The sequence below is a fragment of the Chiloscyllium plagiosum genome, chromosome 25, assembly GCF_004010195.1.
Source record: "Chiloscyllium plagiosum isolate BGI_BamShark_2017 chromosome 25, ASM401019v2, whole genome shotgun sequence".
Taxonomy (NCBI): Eukaryota; Metazoa; Chordata; class Chondrichthyes; order Orectolobiformes; family Hemiscylliidae; genus Chiloscyllium; species Chiloscyllium plagiosum.
Genome location: NC_057734.1, coordinates 28,935,271 through 28,952,151, shown reverse-complemented (window position 1 = coordinate 28,952,151; position 16,881 = coordinate 28,935,271). Strand labels below are relative to the sequence as shown.

The following is a 16,881-nucleotide window of genomic DNA, read 5'->3' as shown; positions in this document are numbered from 1 at the left end:
CTGGTTCACCAGGTCCTGGAGAGTAATTGGCTCCGAGGCTGCTGCAGGCTGAGCTGCAGGCCTGGCCTCAGATGCTCCTCCTCCCTTTTTAGGCATTTCTGGACAGCTGAAAATACAGGTAAGTCAATTTTTAAATGCTTCATTGGGCTCCACAATCTTTCCAATGCCCCAAGAAATCCTGATGACCTGGTTTGGGTGGGTTAAAGGACCGTCCTGCTCCTGCTGTGATGCGAAGCTCTGCAGTGTGATCTTCTCAGATCGCTGCCATCTTAGATCGCTCGGCAAACGCAATGTTAACATGCATTTTGAGCACTCGAATGCAAGAGCAGGGAATCTACTACTGAGGCTGTTTTGTACCCTATATCTAAGGAAGGGTGTGCTGGCCTTGGAGGCGGATTGAGAGAAGGTTCACAAGAATAATCCTGGAGACGAACGGCTTGTCATATGAAGAGCAGTTAAGGACTCTGGGTCTATATCCGGGTTTAAAAGAATGAGGGGTGATTCATTGAAACTTAGCAAATACCAAGAGGCCTGGACAGATTAGACAGGGGAATATGTTTCCACTAGTAGAAGAGACTATAAGACAGCCTCAGAATGAAGTGACAAGTCTTTAGAACTGAGATGAAGATGAATTTCTTCAGCCAAAGGGTGATGAATCTGTGGAACTCATTGCCACCGAAGGCTGTGGAAGCCACGACATTGAGTGCATTTAAGATAGAGATAGATAGGTTCTTCATCATTAAAGGGATCAAAGGTCACAAGGCGAAGCCAGGAGAATGGGATTGAGTAACATATCAGCCATGACTGAATGTAGGAGCAGAAATGATGGACTGAATGGTCTAAATCTACTGCTCCATCTTATGGTCTTAACAGTTTCATAAGAGATACAAATGTTTCAATACCAACTAAATGGAACCCAATGTTGTCAGTTCTAAAATCACTTGACTAAATAAAAAGAAACAAAATATTTAATCACACAAGATCAAACCGAAGGCAAATTCTAATTCTAAAAGCTTGTGAGCATGTTTCACGTGGACTGCAGCAGTTCAAGAATGCACTTCTCAAGGGTAAAGACAGATAGCTAATAGCCAGTGATGTCTACGTCCAACATGTGAATAAAAACAAAACTCAAATCTGGTATCAAGAAAGATGATCCAACAGTAACATCCTTTTTCAAATCAATTCTCCCAGGTTCAAGGGTCTATTGACTCAACACCAGCTGTGTGGAACAATGTTTTGTTGTCTGACACCAGACTCCTATAGCATCTGCTCGACTCAGAATTGAGGAGACACCGGGCGGACAACAGAAACACTTGAGATATTTTGATTCAACCTGCTCAGACAGGTTAGGACATACATCTAGAGCAGGCAGGAAATGAACCCAGGCCTCCCAACTCAAATTTCAGTACATTCAGTACAGAAGCACCTTAGAGATATCCTCAAAATATCCCTGAAGATGTTAGATGGGGCGACACAGTAGGTCAGTGGTTAGCACTTCTGCCTCACAGTGCCGGGACCCGGGTTCGATTCCCACCTCGGGTGACTGTATGGAGTTTGCACGTTGTCTGCGTGGGTTTCCTCTGGGTGCTCTGGTTTCCTCCCACAATCCAAAGATGTGCAGGTCAGATGAATTTGCTATTCTAAATTGTCCATAGTGTCAGGTGCATTAGTCAGAGGTAAATGTTGGGGAATTGGTCTGGGTGGGTTACTCTTTGGAGGGTCATTGTGGACTTGTTGGGCCAAATGGCCTGTCTCCACACTGTATGACATCTCGTCTAATATCCCTGTCAACTCATGTGGGTCTCTGGTTCCTGACTAACCTAATGGAGAAGATTATTTGGGAAGGTATCAAACACATTGAGATACTTTGTTGGGAATAGGCAGGCCCAAAGTCAAAACATTGGAAGTAATACACATCGCTTCAAACACTTCATTAACCCAAGCCTCCAACCTGCACTTTAAGACTCAAAGTCTGCAGATTGTAAATTAGACTCAACAGTCATCTCAAAAACCATTGAATTGGATTGAAGCAAGTCCTTGGTGTTCGTAATATATAAATTGATATGTAGAATTAGCATTTCATGTTATTTCAGGGAATTTTTGTGTCAGTTAGTGAACTAAGCTGAAGTATTTAAATGGTTGATGCGATGTGGTGATAATGAACCGGAACTTGGTGGAACAGGATGTTTTGCAGAATATGCCAGAAGTTAGACATTGTCCTTCAGCTCAACAGCTTTTATGCCATAACTTGATGCAAGTGTGAACTTAAAGCTATGAGCAAAGGCAATGGGACATTAAGTGAATCGACAAGACCCACTATGCATTTCCTTCACTGCTGTGATTTAACAATTCAGGAAGAAGCAGAGGAATAAGGGAGAAGAATCGTGAATGAAGGCAAACCAAATGTTGAAAGGGAAATAAAGATAGGAAAAGAAAAGTCGAATGAAGAGATGAACAATGAAACAAATGAAAATAAAATTTAATTATTAAATTTGCTGCTCCTTGAATCTTTAACTATTTATACATTAATGTACTTGCCCTCTTAAGGTCAAGCCAAATATTTCTTCAGTGAGTTTAATGGGGCAATTGATGTGAAAATTTAGAAAATTCTTTAAAATAAGAGAGAAGTTAGGGATACCATGTTATTTGTGAAATGTGAATAGTTGAGTGGGGTGCATCAATTCTGGGTCAGCGATACTAGATTTGTAAATGATAGCACATCTCTCAATCCCTTTAGTTTGTCGGCCAATTTGCAGATTACTAATAACATGCCTCGTTAACCTACTATTGTTTTCTAAGAAATTTGGGCAGTTCTCTCTCCTGATTTAAAGCTGAAAATGTGAGATCATTTCATCGTATCGTTCTGAATGACAAATTAACAGTGTAAACAAATCATAAGCCTAAACTGTATTTAGTTGCAATTGATTCAGATTAGTGGCATTTTCCTGGAATGGAAAATGGAGGTAATGCTTTCAGCTACATTTCTTAATTCCTATTAGTTGATAATGTCTGTACTTAATCAGATTATGAGATGAGCACAGTATATAGGTCTTTTTGAGTGGTTGACAGATATTTCAAAAGAACCACCCTTCCAACCTCTGTTCCTTCCACTGAGTAGATTAAATCAGCCATTTCAACAAAACGGTTTTACTTGACTGACAACATCATAGGTGACCAGAGTATTGCTTTTGTCCTGAGGTTTGTCGTCTGGATTAGGAGTCTACTGGGACTGATGTTGATCTTTGACAGAGACTCAAGTCCAGATCCTGCTTTATACTTTCTGAGGATTTATATTTGTGAAATGGCTATGAGAATACTCTGAGCTGTGACAGCTGAAAGATCTTTATGAGAATGTAATAGGAACAAACTGTGTAAAGCATAAAAAAACCAATTGCTTTTCATTTATCAGCTCACATGGGAACTCTAAACCTTATGTGACAAGCATTTTTAATAGGCAGTTCAATACCAATTACAGAGTTTGATGCGATAAAAGACCAAGCCCTGTCCTGGTCAGTTTTAGCTTGCCTGGTTGAATGACACTGTAGCGATTTAAAGAAAAAGATCTGGTTTCTTTTAGACCGGGATCAGGAAACCAAAATGGATTTGAAGTTGGGGTCGAGATTATCCTGTGTTTTGCTGCGGATTTTGGACCAGCTTAGAATGGTCGCCAACAGAAGGTTGTAAGGCCCATTGGCTGACTCCTGGTCAAAAACCTTACCATTTTGCTTCTCTATTGCTGGAGTTAGCTTGCAACTGCATCCTTAACCTGTCAGAGGCAGATATTAAATGGGTAAGTGGGGGTTCCTGTTTTTCCGCCACCCTGCTCCACACTGCCAAATGGCCACCAGCAGGAAACAAGCCTGTATCAAGCAAACTTCAGAGATCTGCTTGTCATAGGTCGAATGAGCTGAATAAATGGTTTATGAGTAAATGCTATTAAACTATCTTTTTAAAGCAAAATATATGTTTTTAATCACTTTTTGTTAAAGTTTCTTTTTTTTGTAATATCTCTGTTCACTTTTAAAGGACTTGTATTTAATTATATCTGCCATATCCAAACCTCTCAGAGCTCGTAAGTTATTGTTGAAGTATTGTCACTGTTACTATGTGGGGAGAAGCAGTTCGCAGTTGTGCACTGGATGGTCCCACAGAGAGCTGTGAGATAAATGATGACTCGCTGACAATGAGCTCCCCCGCTCCCACCCTCCCCAAGGATCCCATTTGAAGATCATTCTGCTATTTTTAGTTAAGGCATTCCTCTACTTTGCTACATTACAACTGGTATCACCCTTTCTAAGTGAAATGTCGCTTTGAAGTTCCACCACACATATATGGCCTATCTTTGCAATGTAACAATTCTGTGATGCATTCCATTAGCCGCCATGGGCAATGGAAGGTTCCACAGTCATGGAAGATTAAAAATGCAAGTCTGCCCTTCTTGGCTTTAGACTGATTTGCAGAGGAACAACATCAGGTCATTCAGCCTCTTGAGTATGTTCTGCATTAAATAATATCATGGCTTTTCTGTACCTGAACTCATCTATCCCCTTAAAACAAAGCGGATACTGGAGATCTGAAACAAAAGCAGATATTGCAGCAGAAACTCAGCAGGTCTGGCAGTATCTGTGGAGAGAAAACAGAGTAACGTTTCGAGTCCATTCTGATGAAAGGTCACCAGACAGGAAACATTAACTTTGCTTTCCGTCCACAGATACTGCCAGACCTGCTGAGCTTCTCCAGCAATTTCTGTGTTCGTTTTTAACTCATCCACTTGGCTCGGCTTCATACACCTCAATGTGCTTGGCTAGTAAAAACCAATCTATCTTCGGTTTTAAATCAATTGAGCTAGCATCTGTTGCTTTTTGTAGGCGACAATCCTACATTTTGGACCAGTGCTAACATCAATGGCTTGGCTTAGAATTTACCCTGTCAATTTACTTCCACAATCCTGTAAACACTAATCATATCGTTGCAAGAAAGTGGAATCCTTTTTGGATAGTAAATCAAAATAAATTTCTAATTAGATGAGAGATGAGTATTTCCTAATAAATGGATAATCTTTCCATCACAGAATCACATCTGTTTGATCTTTTGCAGCCTGCTGCTTTTCTCTTTACAAGGCACCCTTATTGAAAGCTTCTGTAATGGAATAATGTTTTATTTACTCCAGAATCTTTCTTGAGTTGAATTGCATTTCACACCTATTGCAACATCTGACAGAAGAACTGTCAACTGTGCATTGAGTGCTAAATGATTGCACATCAACACTGTCATGTAGTCAAGGGGAAAAATCATGATAAGCAGCCCTGAATTAATCGTTGATGTAAAAATCTAAACTGTATGGTTTTGAGGAAATTGAGGGGCATTGTTAATAATTATGCATTTTCTTTTTATTCCCAGTTGTCGAGACCCGAACGATGATAGGAAATGTGGAAAGTGTGCAAAAATTTTCCTCTCTTCCAGTGTATCTGCCAGTGAATTACCGAATACATAAAGCTGGAAGTTCATTTTTTCTAAAAGAAGCCAACCAGGATATCATGCGTAACTCTAGTTTACAGTTCCGCGTGGAGCCGTTCTTTATACATGAAACCAAGACGCCCCCTGTAGTTAATGCCAGTTATGGACCTTACACTGTGGAACAAGTTGTCCCCAGAGCTCTCTTGCAGCCTTCCGATGCATTCAGCATGGTTGACAGATTCACCTTCAACTGGAAAATCAGAGCCAATATTATTGACGATAAAGTTTACTCCAATCGGCCAATTGTGCAGATTTTATTTTATATCACAGGTCGAGACTGGGATGATTACAGTGTGAATGAAAATCTGCCATGTATTCGGGTGTATGCTTTTCGAGAGACTAGGGAAGTTAGAAACACTTGCCGCCTGAAGGGAGACCTTGGCTTATGCATTGTGGAGCTGGAACTTCTGCCATCTTGGTTTAACCCTCCCACTGTGGTGCCTGGCCGTAAAAAGATAGTTGATCAATCCGAGGGGAATCCAGTGGAACTTTATTATATGGTGCAGGGTACCGATGAAGATGGGGACTGCAATGTAGAGGAATCACGGAAGGGTAATGCTATCCGACCAGGCCGTGATGATGTTGGTGAAATGCCCCATTCTCTCCAGCGCATTGGCAGCATCCGACTTCGCCAAGGGTCTGGGAACCCACAGCTTACAGAAATGAGGCTGGACAACAACATTGCCATCTCCGTTTTACAAAGACCCGTAAAACAAGGCGAAGTTGTCACTTTTCATGTGACTCTGGCTAGCAGCTCAACAGTGGACTTGTTCACACTGCGGTAGGTCTTACATTGATCATTGTGGGGCATTCCTCTAACATGAATTGTGTCAAAGGGACAATAAATATGATGGCAGTATACTTAGGTGTGAAATGTGCACGAGGTATTTACACAGTATAGTTCATATTTCTCCTGAAATCTAAATAGTTTAATTGAAAGCTTTTTAAGTTTCTTTTTTTGGATTTGTTGGAAGAAAACACTTTTTATCTTTGCACAAGAAAGGGGGAGTTAATTGCAGAGTCAATTGAACTGTGTAACAATGCAGCCAACTGCATATGCTTTGCTGATCCTCAGCACCAATGTTTCTGACTTCACAGTTGAGATTGCCAATCTACTTGGGAGAGAGGGCAGGAGCAGAAGTTGGGTTGTGGAGGGAAGAAGTAATATGTGTGTTTCAGGATACTTTCCTAGTTATTGGTTCCCAACTTTGAATTTGAGTACAGATTACTGGTACTCAAAGTCTGGTCCATGGACCGATCCAAAATGTAAATGACAAATGTACAATGCCACAACCAAAAACATACTGGCAAACAGCATAGAGCCTTAAGTATGCTATTTATATATAGCATTACAAATAGACTGGATCACCATTGCTATCTCAAGTGTAAGTGTTTCTCTTATAATGCCTTTACCAACTTAGTTCTAACTCCTGCCAATCCTTGCCCCACCCACAACCTTTGCCCTTATACGCTTCATGCTAACACACCCAGTGTCCAAGATGGACAGATCTCAGGAACCATGTAAAAATCAAATAAAATAAAGTTCCAAGTTTCTATTACAAACAGCACAACATAGTAAAATGCATAATTATTCATGAAAGTATACTCAATACATTTGAATCCCTTCTAGTACTTAATCCCTTATAAAGGCAAATATTTATATGCGGAGTCCCACAACAAAAAAAAGCCAATCTTTTAATAACCTCTTGCAGCTGTCAATTAAACTGAGAAATTAAAGCCACCCAGAGTGGTAATGACAAGTTGTAGTAACACTTGAGAAGTGATATAGCTATAATGATTACATTAGTATTTCTAAGATTTTTTGAACATCACCCAAAATTGATAAAATAGATGTTTAACCCTCCCAGACATAGGCAGGCAGTTTTTTTTTTCAAAATTTAAAGATGAGAGATTTGAACTAATTGACGGCTTAACAGTTCAACATTTCTCATCTGCTCTTCACCATAGCAGATTAAGGTAATTTCTGGAACAAAATTTAAATCTGCTTGTCCTGTTTAATGAGAATAACAGGCTCAATTGATTTCTAATTCACACCTTCATGCTTCACACATTATCCATTTTCCTCCCTGGGAAAAAAGTGTGCTGCTGAAAATTGGGCGGGACCTGGCCCAGCATTCTTGAAGATTGCCAACTTTGTAAAATATCACCTCATAATTCCAACAGAGTACCCATTTACCTTTTTGGTCCAGTAAAACATTGTGGAGAATCTATAAATTCATAAGATCAAATTGGCCTTTTAACTAAATTTTCGTATGCCCTTATGATAGCGTATGATGTTGTGAATTACATTGCAGTTTATTTGGGATACGTGGCAGCCATTTTAAAAACAGAAAGACTCCACAATCACTGCCAGTTTCGTTTCAGTTTTTGGTGGGGAAGAAAATAACACTCTGATTTTTTTTTTGATTGTTTGAATAATCTGTAATTGCTGGTGGTGAACCATACAACAATGGTCAATTGTGGTGAGTAATGATCTGTTGTTGCACAGTGTAAAAATAAAGCACTCTTTGTTTTTTCCTTTTCACATCTTTTAACTTAATAGCTTGCCCTAAAACAAATGGAAAAGACATTTTTTTAAAAGAAAGCCTAAAGAAAATTGCTGTTAGTGAATTGCATTAAGGTTGTCTGGTTGAGTGCTGCTTCAACAACATTCAAGAAGCTTGACAACGTCCAGACAAAGCAGCCCACTTGATGCACACCACATCTACAAGCATCCACTGTTCACACCAATGTTTAATCACAGCAGTGTGTACTATCCACAAGATGTACTGCAGAAATTCATCAAAGATCCTTTGACAGCACCTTCCAAATCCACAACCACTTCTATCTAGAAAGACAAGGGCACCAGATACATAGGACCATTACTACCTGCAATTCCTCTCCAAGACACTCACCATCCTGACTTGGGAATATATCGCCATTCCTTCACGGTGGCTGGGTCAAAATCCCAGAATCCCCTCCCTCAGGGCATTGTGGGTAAACCTACAGCAGGTGGATAGCAGCTGTTCAAGAAGCAGCTTATCTCCACCGTTCTCAACAGTAACCAGGGACATGAAATAAATGCTGGCTCAGCTAGTGACGCCCAAGTCCCATGAGAGAATAAAAAAAATGTCTTGAGTTTTCTGAGGATCAGTGATTAATAAATGGCAGCTTCCAACCATCAGAAACATACAGTGTAGGAGTAGGCCAGTCAGCCCTTCAACTTCTTTCTGCCATTCAATATGACCATGGCTGACCATCCAACCCAGTTACTGTTCCCGCTTTCTCTTGAAAACATTCAGTATTTGAGTCTCTATGGCTCTGTGTCACAGAGAATTCCACAGTCTCACCACTCTGGATGGAGAAATTTCTCCTCATCTCGGTTCCAAATGGCCTAGCCCATATCCTTTTCCTGAAGAAGGGTTACACAAAAAATGTTGACTTCTCCACCTCCTGGCTTGCTGTGTTCTTCCAGTCTCCTGCTTGTCTACCTGGGATTCCTGCATCTTCAATTTTTTTGTCTTGACCCTATATCCTTAGTCCATGATCCAGTGTCCGGATTCCACAGTCATTGGTCTTCTCTTCCTCCATTTGCCCTGTCTAGTCCTGTTAGAATTTTAAAGGTTTCTATGAAATTCTCCCTCATCTTTCTAAACTTCAGCCAACATTGTTCCCTCTAAGATAGCAAGTTAATGTGAGCGCACAGCAATCAGACAGGCTGGCAAGGTAAAGTTAGGATTTTCACAAGCTCTCACATGACGCTATTTCAAGACGTGGCATGTTTAAATACAAGTACATCTGAAATCCTTGGGGGTCAGTTGTTTTTTGGAATTCAGAATTTTTTGGATTTCAGAATAAATGACATTTTCACAGTGAAATAAAAAAAATTCCCTAACAGCAGATGCACGTGTGAATAGGATGAGCGCTGAGACACAGTTGACGCCTGCCAGTGCTGGGCCACACCGTAACGTTACATCTGAGTGATGTGGTTCGGGTGGGTGTGGAGTTGGGTCACCTGGTTGCATGCCAAAATGGCGCTCCACACTCCATGAGAAAAAATTCAGATTTTGGAGCTTTTCGGATTTTGGAATTTTGGATAAGGGATTTTATACCTGTAGTTGGGCCATGCAAAGAAATGTTAGATGGATTGATGGTCACAACATGTCAATAAATCAGTGCTAATCCTTTATTCATTTCAAAGCAATTACAGGACAAGTTTATGTGAGTGTGAAACTTGGATTACTTCACTTTCATATGTCTGTGTTAAGTATCCCAGGATACTGTGGGACACAAGGGAAGAAATAGCTGGGGATTAACAGATTTCTTTGTTCCTCTTTGGCCTTAGCCGAGGTTCCAGAGCACTGGAGAAGACCAATGTTGCTTCCTTGTTTAAGAAGGGAGATAATCCAAGTACTTGCAGGCCAGTAAGACTGACGTCAGTAGTGGGGAAGCCTTTGGAGAAGATACTGAGAGACAAGATTTATTCACATTTAAAAGCAAATGGACTTGTTAGTGATAGGCAGCATGGATTTGTGCGGGGATGGTCATGTCTCACCAACTTAATTGAGTTTTTTGAGGAGGTGGCAAGAATGATTGATGAGGGAAAGACAGCGGATGGTGTCTACATGGACTTTGGTGAGGCATTTGATAGGCAGGCTGGTGCAGAAAGTAGAGTCACATGAGATCTAGTCACATGGCTAGATGAATACAGAACTGGCTTGGTCGTAGAAGACATGGTAGCAGTGGAAGGGTGCTTTTTGGAAGAGAGATCAGTAACTAGAGTTGTACCGCAGGGGTCAATGCTGGCACTTTTGTTGTTTGTAGTTTATATGTAAATGATTGAGAGGAAAGCGTAGGTGGTCTGATTAGTGAGTTTGCAGATGACACCAAAATTGGCGGAGTTGCAGATAATGAGGAGGATTGTCAAAAGATACAGCAGGATATAGATAGATTGCACATTTGGTCGGAGAAATGACGGATGGAGTTGACAGACAAATGTGAGGTGATGCATCTTGGAAGATGAAATTCATGTGCGAATTATACAATAAACTGCAGAACCCTGAGAAGCATTGACACACAGAGAGATCTGAGCGTACAGGTCTGCAGATCCCTGAAAGTGGCAACACAGGTGAATAAGGTGGTCAAGAAAGTATACAGCACGCTTGTTTTCATTGTCTGGGGCATCGAACATAAAACTTGACAAGTTATGTTACAGCTGTATAAAACTTCAGTTCGGCCATATTTGGAATATTGCATGCAGTTCTGGTTGCCACACTACTCGAAGGACGTAGATGCTTTGAAGAGGGTGCAAAGAAGATTTACCAGGATGTTGCCTGGTCTAGAGGGTTTTAGTTATGAGGAGAGATTGGATAAATTGGGATTGTTTTCAATGGAAAGATGGAGGCTGAGAGGCGACCTGATAGAGGTCTATAAAATTATGAGAGACATAGATAGTGTAGATAGTCAGAGGGTTTTTCCCAGGGTGGAAAGGTCAGCTACTAGAGGGCACAGATTCAAGGTGAGAGGGGGCAAGTTTAGGGGAGAAGTGTGGGACAAATTCTTCACACAATGGGTGCTGGGTGCCTGAAAAGAACTGCCAGTGCAGGTGATGGAAGCAGGCACATTAGCAATATTTAAGTCATATCTTGGTAGATACATGAATGGGAGGTGAACAAAGGGAGAGATACAGCGCTTGGGCAATAAGTAGCCTGTCCAAATGAGGATTAGAAATCAGCACAGGCTTGTTGGGCTGAAGGGGCTGTTCCTGTGCTGTATTGTATTGTATATAATTTATAACAAAATGGAATCAAGGTATCACCGAAATGTGAAGAAAGCCATATGTGATGAAAGCTGCCACTTTTATTTTGCACATTATTAATGCTTATCAATCATAATTAAGTGCCAATGCAGCCAAGTGAAAATCTCTGATGTAAATTAAGCAAACTTATCTTTTCATCTTATTTCCAAACCTTTACGATTCTCTTAAGCAGTGACAGAACAGCTCACGTAGTCAGTTAATACAGTCACACTGGAGAGACATCCTTGTGGTTGCAGTCAGTTTTGAAAGTTCCTTTGAGGAATATTGTTCAGAAGTCTTTTTTTAAATTTACATCTCTAACTTTTCTCAAGGGTGAACTTCTTAAATAAACAAACCTGTAATTGTAACTCTCCGAAGCTGACAGCTTACACTATTGTAACGTTGAATGTGTTTACATTTGACTTTTTCTGCTGATTTTGCTTTGAGTTCTGGAGTTTGCTACATTTTTATTTGTTTTTACCTTGAAATGTTTATCTTATACTTTTTAAATGAAATAGCTTGAAAAAGGTGGGAAAGGAGTGCATAGATCATGGACTTGGTTTAAAATAGGGAAAAGACAGAATGAGACATTTAGCAATTTTGACTTGTGAAAGTACCTTTCCAACGTTGTGTTACTTGTAGTGTGATTTTCTAAGATTGGTCAATAATTCGCAAACTGTAAAGATTGCTTCTTGGAGCCCACCATGTGCAAATGCTTTAGACCTGCCTCTCTTTGAGGCATAGTAGCTGGGAAGTAGTGTGTTTGGGTGTGGAGGTCTTGTAATGGTCAGTTTGGGGTGAATACTGTAGTATAGCTCCAGCCCAGAGACGCCGAAATAAAGGTATCAAGGCAAGAAGATCGTTCAGGAAAGATGTATATGGTTTGCAGAAGAAACTGTCAGAGAAGTCTGCAACATGCAGATCAATATGCCTTAAAATCCATGTATTTAGAATTTCCAACTAAGTTCTGAGCCAACTAGCATCATAAATGGCTTTCTAATACTGCTCCTGATTTGGAATAACTCATAGTTACAATTGTATGTATTATTGAGCTAAGACCTGTGAAATGTACTCCCCAAACTAATTGTTAGATACCAGAAAATCTGTGATGAGATTTTCCATATTAATTCTTATCGTAAGACCCTGAATGTTTCATTAGCAGTAAGGTTAAACAATTCTCATAAAAACCGAAAGAACTGCAGATTCAATAAATCAGAGATAAAAATAGAAATTGCTGGAAAAGCTCAGCAGGTCTGACAACTTCAGTGGAGAGAAATCAGAGTTAACTTTTTGGTCAAGTGACCCTTCCTCAGAACTATTCTATTCTATTTTAGTACTTGATTTTTATCCCAGGTAGGAAATTCTAAAACTTACAGGATCTCAAAATTGTATCATTCTGTGCATCTTCACAATTATAATGCAGTTCATTAAATAAAAGGTGTGACTGATTCACAAGCATGCTGCATACTAGCAGTGTCACAGGCTGTGGTATTGTCCTCTTGATTAAATAACTGTTCTTATCTTGTAGTTCTAAGGTTTTTTTAAAACATTTTACCAGACAATTCAACCTTGAAGATTTGATAACTGAGCTTGCAGAAGTGAAGGGACTGAAATCCCAGAATAATACATGAGAAAACTCTTAGAAGTAACTGGAGGCATTTTATGCTGTGGTTTTAAGGTTTTATAGAGGCTTTGAAACCTTCTTAGCTTCAGTTCAGTGGTGTGATAATCTGCCTGGCATCAGCTAAATCCCAAAGGTTAGATGCAGTTGGCCGCGTTAAACAGCCTAAGGATCTCCTTCCCATGCAAGGCCCAGACACCTGATTCATCTAATTCAGAAAAAGAACAGGACGACATTGATTAGTTTGCTGCTGCCTAATCTCTTAAAGCAAAGTAACTGCCTTTGGTCACAGCCGTTCCATTTTTAGGACCGTAACACACACAAATAGTTTTTACTGTTCAGTTGTGTCAGCACATAGGCTGAAATGAATGTAGTGTCTTTTTGAACCTCAAGTTGCCTTGCTCACTCACATTAGTGATCAGTGTGTAAGCCACACAATGTAACATCAGAAACAATGAGCTGAATTTTACTAAAAATTGGCTGTGTCCATTTCAGGAAGTTTCTCTTTGTGAGTTCTGGTGAATTATCCTCTCCCCCACTTGTATGCTGAGTTCCCACTTTCACAATTATTGATCCCTCTGCTGCTGCCTCCATTCCCCACATTTGACTTCCCCAACTCCCCCTGCCACAGCAGTGGCCCTTGATGATCCCTCTTGACTGACTGTGGCCAGCTTCCTGACTGACTTGGAAAGTCAGTCCTGTCTGATGAGTGACCAGATCTCTGCGCAACTACCTGACTGCCTACGCTAATCCTGAGACTCAAAACAGATGCGGAATGAGATAAATAAATGGTTCATCTGGTGAAAAGCTTGGCTGTGGTGCGACAGGTTAAGAAAATTCCAGAACAGTCCATAAAGAAAATCTTGACATACAACACAAGAAGAACAGACAACAACACTAACGACGGTGGAAAGCAATGACACCTTCAAGCAAAGTCACTACCACGAGATCTGAGGGTATCAGCAAATGTTTTATATTTATGAAGGTTCATTGGTTCACTTGTTATTGAAACTTGTTTCTACACAGGAGAGAAAAGATAAATATCTACCTTATCTTTGAAGACTGCATGTGCTGTGTGTATAAAATATTGCAACATTGCCTACTAGTTAGCTTGCTGTAAATCTTCAAGGTGCACACAAAGACAAACACAATAACAAAGACAAACACACAGAAGCCTGCACACACACACAAACACGTACACACACAACCATACAGAAGCATGCACAAACACACAGCCACACACGCACACAAAGATAAACACAAACACAAACACACACACATAGTTTATTTGTGCTTCATATCATATGTTTTACTATGCTAAACAAACTTAACCCATCCTAATCTATGGAGTTAATCTCTGATGAAAAATTGATTATTTGACCATTGTCATTAGCATGGCGCACATATGCAGTCAAACATGGAAACCTGGAAGTTGCTGTCTGATTTATCCTGGCTTGATCCTGCTCGTATACCTTAAAAGATCTCTCAGAGTGACTAATCTGCCTCCCGGGAGCCTGCACCATCCCCAGATCTGCCCCTCTGTTGAAATGAGAAGTGGGCAGATTGGGGTCAAGGTGAGGAATTTTATATTCTTTTCCCGATTCATTCATTGTGTAAGAGGATTCACTGTTTAATGCAAGAATGGTGAAAAAGAAACCTTGAAAAGACAATGTTCAGCCGGTCTGCTTGCAGATATATTGTCAGATCTGTGTGGTATTTGCTCCTTTTTGACAAGCTGCACAGTCATGTGCCACAAGATAAATCCCTCACCTACATTCTTTTGTACTGTGCTCGCTCTGTTCCACTGTGATCTGCTCCCACTCCACATAACAATTCATCTTTAGTATCTCTTACTGTGCTGTCAGAGTATGCATTGAGCATTTTTAAAATGGTTAGGATTTGATAGTAGCAAAATTGCATTGGAGAAATAACAGAACACTTGTAACCTCTACTATTTTAAATTCTACACCTATACTTTGACTATCTTGGACTGAAATAGTCAGTAAGTACATTCTGAATACTCATATAGGTCATTTATGCTCTGACCTTCTCGTCTCATCACACACGTGGACTGGAAAAACAGAGGCATTGACATTGGCTGCAACACTGTCTGTTGCTTGGAGACAGATCAAAGACTGAGATCAGGATGAAAATAAATGTCCATTTACACCCTGCTATCACTGAAATCGTATGCCAGCACTGTGGTGTGGTGTTTTAGTTCACAAGTCAGAGAGATGTCTTAGATATTATTTTATAGGTTGGTTCTCAACATAGAAATAACACAAAAATCTGCAAATTTTGGGACTCAGAAACACAAACCCATGATACTGGGTATAACACATTGAGTGAACCAGCACGTGTGGAAAGAGCAGAGAAGTTAACATTTATCCTGCTGTCACCCTTTCACAGAACTGGAAAATGTGTGAGAATCAGCAAAATTTAAGTAGGAAAAGATCAAACTGAAGGAGGGAACTAGAAATGAAAACAACATCACATGGTTGGGTTAGAGAAGCTGAGTAGAATCAGTGATGGTGAACTTTGAAGAAAGGCTGTGTTGTTTGGACAATGTCTCTACTGGGTGGAGTGCTGCAGTCAGTCAGGAGCAATTCAATGAATATTCAGCTTGTTTTATGAGCTGTCAGTTAACCCAACAGCATCTCCCATTGTCCATTGTGAAGAATCAACACATAAATACATCTCGAACATTTTTGTCATCAACTCTTGCGAAAATTATCTGAGTGTTCGAGTGAATCTGAAACAACTGGCATGGTCTAACTCCAACCCCCAACAGTTCTTCAACTGCATATGTCCGTGACCTAACATCACAACTGAGCACGCACAGTTGGATAACAGTGACACTTTTCTGCTTGGAAGCAGATACAAAAGAAAAGCAAAGAACACGTGATTAGCTGAGACAATAAAGGGGCAGGCAAAGCTGGCAAGGCTTTGGAATAGGACCTAAAGACAATGAAGAAACCAGTCGTAACTATTTAAGCCAATCCACACATTTCAAACTTATCTTCTGTTAAAATCCTTTCAGCCATTTACCTCTCTTGAATCAACGTTTTCACAGAGAGGGTGGTGGTGTACGGAATGAGCTGCCAGAGGAAGTGGTGGAGGCTAGTATAATTGCAACATTTAAAAGGCATCTAGATGGGTACATGAATAGGAAGGGTTTGGAGGGATAATGGCCAAGTGCTGGCAAAGAGCATTGGATTAATTTGGGATATCTGGTCAGCATGGATGATTTGGACTGAAGGGTCTGTTTCCGTGCTGTACATCTCTATTACTCTGTGAAGATGTTACTTGATTTGAATCATCGCTCTTTTTGAATTGGTTTTATTCCCTCCCATTTACTCTGTTTCTGTTTAAATGCTGTCCTTATTAAAGGTTACTCCCCAAATATTTATTTCTCCATCCTCTCCACTGATACTGGGTTGATTTGCTGGGCATTTGAAACAACTTCATAATTTGTTTCACGCTCTTGGTGTTCTTGCCGCAAACGTCATTACATTTAAACATCATGGGTTGGCTGCCGATAGTTGTGAGTCAAGCTCTACGTAGTCTAACCTTTTGAGTTAGTTGGTAACCTTTTTGAAATTGCCAGCGTCATGGAGCTCATTTTTTCAACTGGACAAGTACAGTTACTGTATTGTATCTCATTAGACTTTTCTGCCACAGTTTATTAGCTGCTCATTAGTGCCTTTCTTTATCTGTCACTGTAAGTGTATAGGCAGATTGATGCTATGCAGTGTACATTAACTACTAACAGTCTTGGATGAGGAAGCAAGCTTTGCTATTAACCAATGACCATGTCTGTTGCAACTTTGCAGGTGGAGACTGATAATGATGAATTGATATTCATTCGCTTGTTTGAAAGAAGGAAGCAGATATTTGAACTTGTGCATTAGCTAGGGAGCTAGCATCTAGAGGTTTAAGAGTCTTG

The 16,881-nt window shown here is 40.2% G+C and overlaps 1 protein-coding gene across 2 annotated transcripts in view; it reads left to right on the top strand.

Moving 5' to 3' along the window:
* Positions 1-16,881, top strand: part of LOC122562703 (transmembrane protein 132C-like) — a 1,065,724-nt gene that overhangs the window by 283,692 nt on the left and 765,151 nt on the right. For both annotated transcript variants that reach the window (XM_043715795.1, XM_043715796.1), the window contains exon 2: positions 5,401-6,298. In XM_043715795.1, the coding sequence (XP_043571730.1) occupies positions 5,401-6,298 (898 nt within the window). The remainder of the gene's footprint in view (positions 1-5,400; positions 6,299-16,881) is intronic.